Consider the following 5,217-nt stretch of genomic DNA (forward strand, 5'->3'; position numbering starts at 1 on the left):
AAGGTTTATGTAAACACTGCCAGTTTTGCTACTATGATGTATTAACAGTATTAACAGTATAACTAACAATGAAATAAAGACATAAATGAATATTTATAATATATCAGCTGAAAGAAAGTCTCCTTTAATCATTACTGCAACTAATAACTTCGTAATTCTGGAAACCTTCCCACCTTTTAGTTCTCTCAGGATACACAATTTGTTCTCAAAGATTCTTTTAATGTTCCTTTTCAAGATGGGGTTAGATACAATTCTCTCACTACATAAGTGCTCTTAGTCCTTTATTCCTGTTCTTTCATCACAGATATAGTGAACAGTCCCACATTAATGATGTTAAAACTCTCAGTTTGTGCACAGACTCCACGTACAACAAAAGATACACAATCACTGCCTGAGATTTCATTTTCTCTGAAAGAAACAGTTATAACTTCTATTAGCCCCTGCGGGAAGCTAATAGCCTCTATGGGAGAGACTGTTCAAGTTGATGTGACATAAGTATAACTCCTTAAGAATATCAGATTTGTCTTTCTATGTCACATAAATCATCTATGCATCTTGTTGTAGACACAATATGTGTAAATGTCCTCCTCAAACAGAATGCAATCTTCTTTAGGTAAAATATTATTTAATTTTGCTTTTTATATCTCAATTGCCTAGGAAAGTATCTTACATTTGGTAGGCACTTAACAAATTCTTGTTGATTTATTGGATTCTCTTGAGAATTAAGAGTACACAAGATTAACTTGTGAGCTGGCATAGCTATTCATTGTGATATATTTCTTGAACCTTATGGACATATCACAAATGCATCTAAGTTTCCTTACATGCTCCTCTTGTATGAGAAGATTCACTAAAACAGGAATGTTTGGGTGTGATACTCTGATTTCATCAATCATTAGAAGTCCCAAGGTGGTAACTCTCCCCACTAATGCAAATTGACAGCTTGCCTTTCATTTCTATCCTTAGTTTGGAAAGCTCCGATAGAATAAGAGATTTGACCACAGTCATATTGCTAGTATATATCGCAGAGAGAACTTTAACTCTGATCTGACTCCAAGGTCAGATCTTTATCCACTGTACTATACTACTGCCACTTTGCTTGTACATTTTTGCTTATAATCTATAAAGATAAATATATAGTTTATTTATGAACTATATTTTCTTTGTATTTTTATAGGATATTACTTTCAAAGGAGAACCAGGGCCAGGACTCTTCATAAGGATGGATATTCTATCTTAGATGAGCAAAATTTCCAGCCTCCACTGAAAATGCCTCCTTTCAATGACTCTGAATTCCACCCAGTCTACTTCTTGCTACTGGGGATCCCAGGCCTGGAACATTTCCATATCTGGATTGGGTTCCCCTTCTGTTTTGCTTATTTAGTTGCAGTCATGGGCAATATCACTATTCTTTTAGTGATCAAGAGTGAACATAGCCTTCACCAGCCCATGTTCTATTTCCTGGCTATATTGGCGATTATTGACTTAGGTCTGTCAACAGCCACCATCCCTAAGATGTTAGGCATATTCTGGTTCAGTCTAAGAGAGATCATCTTTGCAAGCTGTATCACACAGATGTTTTGTATCCATATGTTCACAGCCATGGAGACCATTGTGCTTGTGGCCATGGCCTTTGATCGTTATGTGGCCATCTACTACCCACTTCAGTACAGTATGATACTCACAAATAAGATTATTGGCATTATAGCAGTACTAGCTGTTTTGAGGAGTTTGATAATGGTGGCTCCTCTGGTATTTCTCCTTCTGCGGCTACCTTTCTGTGGGCACCATATCATTCCTCATACCTACTGTGAGCACATGGGCATTGTCCGGTTGGCCTGTGCTAGTATCACAATCAATAGCATATATGGGTTGGTGGATATTTCTATCCTATTTTTGGATGTGATCCTGATTGCAATATCTTATGTCTTGATCCTCTGGGCTGTCTTCAGACTCCCTTCCTGGGATGCTCGATTCAAAGCCATCAATACTTGTGGTTCTCATATCTGTGTCATTTTAGCTTTCTATTCCCCAGCACTTTTTTCCTTCCTTACCCATCGCTTTGGCAAGAATGTTCCTCAATACATCCATATACTCTTGGCAAATCTATATGTGGTCATACCCCCTAGCCTTAATCCTATAATCTATGGGGTCAGAACCAAGCAGATTCGTGAACGAGTATTTAGAATTTTCAGGAAAGATTCACAGTGAACAGAGATAAGGGGGGAAAAGACCTTCCTATTTTATTTTCTATCTAGTTTCACCAATTTGAAGCCCTCAGCTCTGTGATTTACCATATAGATCACTGCTAAACTAGTAGTCTTAACACCAAATTTAATACATAACTAACTTTCTCAATACTTTTAGTGGTTTTCTATTTCATTAGGTCTAGTCTTCTCCATCAGGTTATCAAGGTCTGTCATATTCCCAATAAATACAAAACATACCTTAGTGAAGCTTGCTATATTGACTGGGTATAAAGTCATTTTTTGCAAGATTTTTTTTTAAATAACAAAAATATATTTTCTTCCTTCTAGCCCTCCCATCTGTGAAAAACAAAACAAAACAAAAATGAAAAATAACAACAAAAATGTATAACAAATCTATAAAATAAATTGTTGAATTGTTAATATCCCTCCCAAAATGTCTTATTCTGCACTCTGAATCTATTTCCTCTCTCTCAAGGGGAGGGGATTTTGCTTCATCATCTCTCTTCTGGTACCATGATTAGTCTTTTTAAAATCAATGTTTCTAAGTCTTTCAACATTTTTTGTCTTTCCAACAAAGTTTTTAATATATAAATTGTTTTTCTGGTTTTGCTCACTTAACTCTATATCCATTCATATATCTTCCCAGGTTTCATTGAAACTGTCATTTTAATTGTTTCTGGCAGCACAATAATTTACCATTTTATTAATTTACTATGAATTATATGTTCATTTCCCATTCATGGGTCCCACCTGAGTTGCCAATTCTTTTTAATTATAAAAATAGTGGGTGTAAATTTTTTTGTACATATAGATCTTTTCTGTTTGTTTTGATAAGTTAGAAAATAGGCATAGTAGTAGAAATGCTGGGTCAGATGGTATGTACAACTTAGCAACTTTTTAATATAGTTCCAAATTGTTTTCCAGAATTACTAGATAAATTCGCAGCTTTACCAATAATGCATATATGGGTTGATTGAAAAGGTCCTTTATGTGTGAAGATATTTATAGTTGCTTTTTTGTTGTGGCAAAGAATTGGAAATCAAGAGGATGCCTATCAATTGGGGAATGACTCAACAAGTTATGATATATTATTGTGAGGGAAAGTTGTTAGAAATGATGAACAGAAGAGCTTAAAAAAACAAAACCTAGGAATACTGATATGAACTGAAGCAAAATGAAGTGAGCAGAATGAGAACATTGTACACAGTAGAAACAATATTGTTACAATCATCAGATATTAAAGACTTAGGTATCCTAATCAATACAGTGATCCTTAACAATTTTAAAGGACCCATAATGAAAAAATGTTGTCTATCTCCAGAGAGAGATGTGATAAACTCTGAGTGCAGTTTGAACCATAACATTTTTTCACTTTATATTTCTTGCTTCTTATTTTTTTTTTTTGCAACATGTATAGTATGGAAATTTTTTATATGACTTCACCTGTATAAGGTATATTTTCTTGCTTGCCTTCTAATGGATGCAAAAGGTGTAGGAAGGAGGGAGAGAACTTGAAAATTAATTTTTAAAAAATAAATAAAAGGAGAAAAAATGGGAAAAAGGATAAGGCTCATAGATGAAAAAGAAAACCAACCAAACAAAATGTTTAGGGAGACATGGAAAAGAAGAATTACATTTAATTCCTTAACAGAGAGAGAAAAAAAATGCAGAAAAATTAAACAGAGAAAAGGCATTAATAAGTAGAACTCCAGAAATAGAGAAATGGATAATAAACTGGTTATGTTGGTGATGGGGGGTGGGGTGGAAAAAGATCAAAAGGATTAGAGTTGTTTTTAGACAGATTGAATAAAAATAACAAAAACTCCATTGCCAAGAAAACCCAATATATGATCACAAAGAGTTGGACACAACTGAAAATGACTGAACAATAGCAGCAACAAAAGGTCTCAGTGGAAAAACTGTGTCCCTAAAATCTTGTATTAACAAAAAAGAAAAATAGAAGATTAATGATTTTAATGTGCATTTTAAAAATAGGAAATGCAACAAATAAACTGCCCAAAATAAGCACAAGAGGAGATACTGAAAATTAGAAGAGACATGGATAAACCAGAAACTAAAAGAGACCGTTAAAATGATAAATAAAACTGAAAGCTGCTGCTTTGAGAAAACTAACAGAATTTATAAATCATTATACAACCTGATTAAAAGGGAGTTTGAAGAAATCAAATCAACATGTTAGCAAATGACCAGGTTGGAAACATAACAAAATCAGAAGCAATACAAAAACTATTTTTCACAGTTTTATGCTAACAAAAATGAGGAAAAAAAGAGAGGGACTCCTTAAAAAATGAAAATACCAAACTCTCATAGGGATACTACATAAAATTTGATAAAAAATTATTATGTTTGCAAATGGAAAAAGCCTTCACAAAACAATTACAAAACAATTTGAAAAATTATAAAGAATGAGTATGAATCTAAAAAAGAGAATCATAAGGGACAACATGGATAATTTCATTACATTAAATTACATAGTTTTTGTAAAAACAAAGTAATGCCAAGTAAGATTAGAAAGAAAGGAGGAGAGTGGAAAAAGATAGAGCTTGTTTCTCTAATGAAGGCTTTATTTCTCAAATATATAGGGAACTAAGTCAAATTTATTAAAAAAAATGAGTCGTTCCCAAATTGCTAAATCTTCAAAGGATAGAAGCAGGTACCTTTCAGAAGAAGAAATAAATACCATCTTTAATCATATGGGGGGAAATGCTTGAGATTACTATTCATTTGATATTTAGTAGTTCACTCATGTCTGACTCTTTGTGACCCCATGGATCGTAGTGCACAAGACTCTTCTATCTTCTACTGTCCTCAAAGTCTGTCAAAGTTCATGTCCATTGTTTCCATGACACTATCCATCCACCTTACCCTCTTCCCTCCTCTTTTTCTTTTGCCTTCAATCTTTCTCAACATCAGGATCTTTTCCACTGAGTCCTGTCTTTTCATTATATGGCCAATTATTTAAGCTTCAGCTTCAGCATTTGACCTT

The 5,217-nt window shown here is 33.7% G+C and overlaps 1 protein-coding gene across 1 annotated transcript; it reads left to right on the top strand.

Moving 5' to 3' along the window:
• The first annotated feature begins 1,266 nt into the window (after nucleotides 1-1,266).
• Nucleotides 1,267-2,211, top strand: LOC140507541 (olfactory receptor 52E8-like). The gene has a single exon (XM_072615593.1). It carries the CDS (start codon nucleotides 1,270-1,272, stop codon nucleotides 2,209-2,211), a length of 942 nt encoding a protein of 313 aa, XP_072471694.1. The 5' UTR covers nucleotides 1,267-1,269.
• Nucleotides 2,212-5,217: the final 3,006 nt, after the last annotated feature.

The sequence above is a fragment of the Notamacropus eugenii genome, chromosome 5, assembly GCF_028372415.1.
Source record: "Notamacropus eugenii isolate mMacEug1 chromosome 5, mMacEug1.pri_v2, whole genome shotgun sequence".
In the NCBI taxonomy this organism is placed as follows: domain Eukaryota; kingdom Metazoa; phylum Chordata; class Mammalia; order Diprotodontia; family Macropodidae; genus Notamacropus; species Notamacropus eugenii.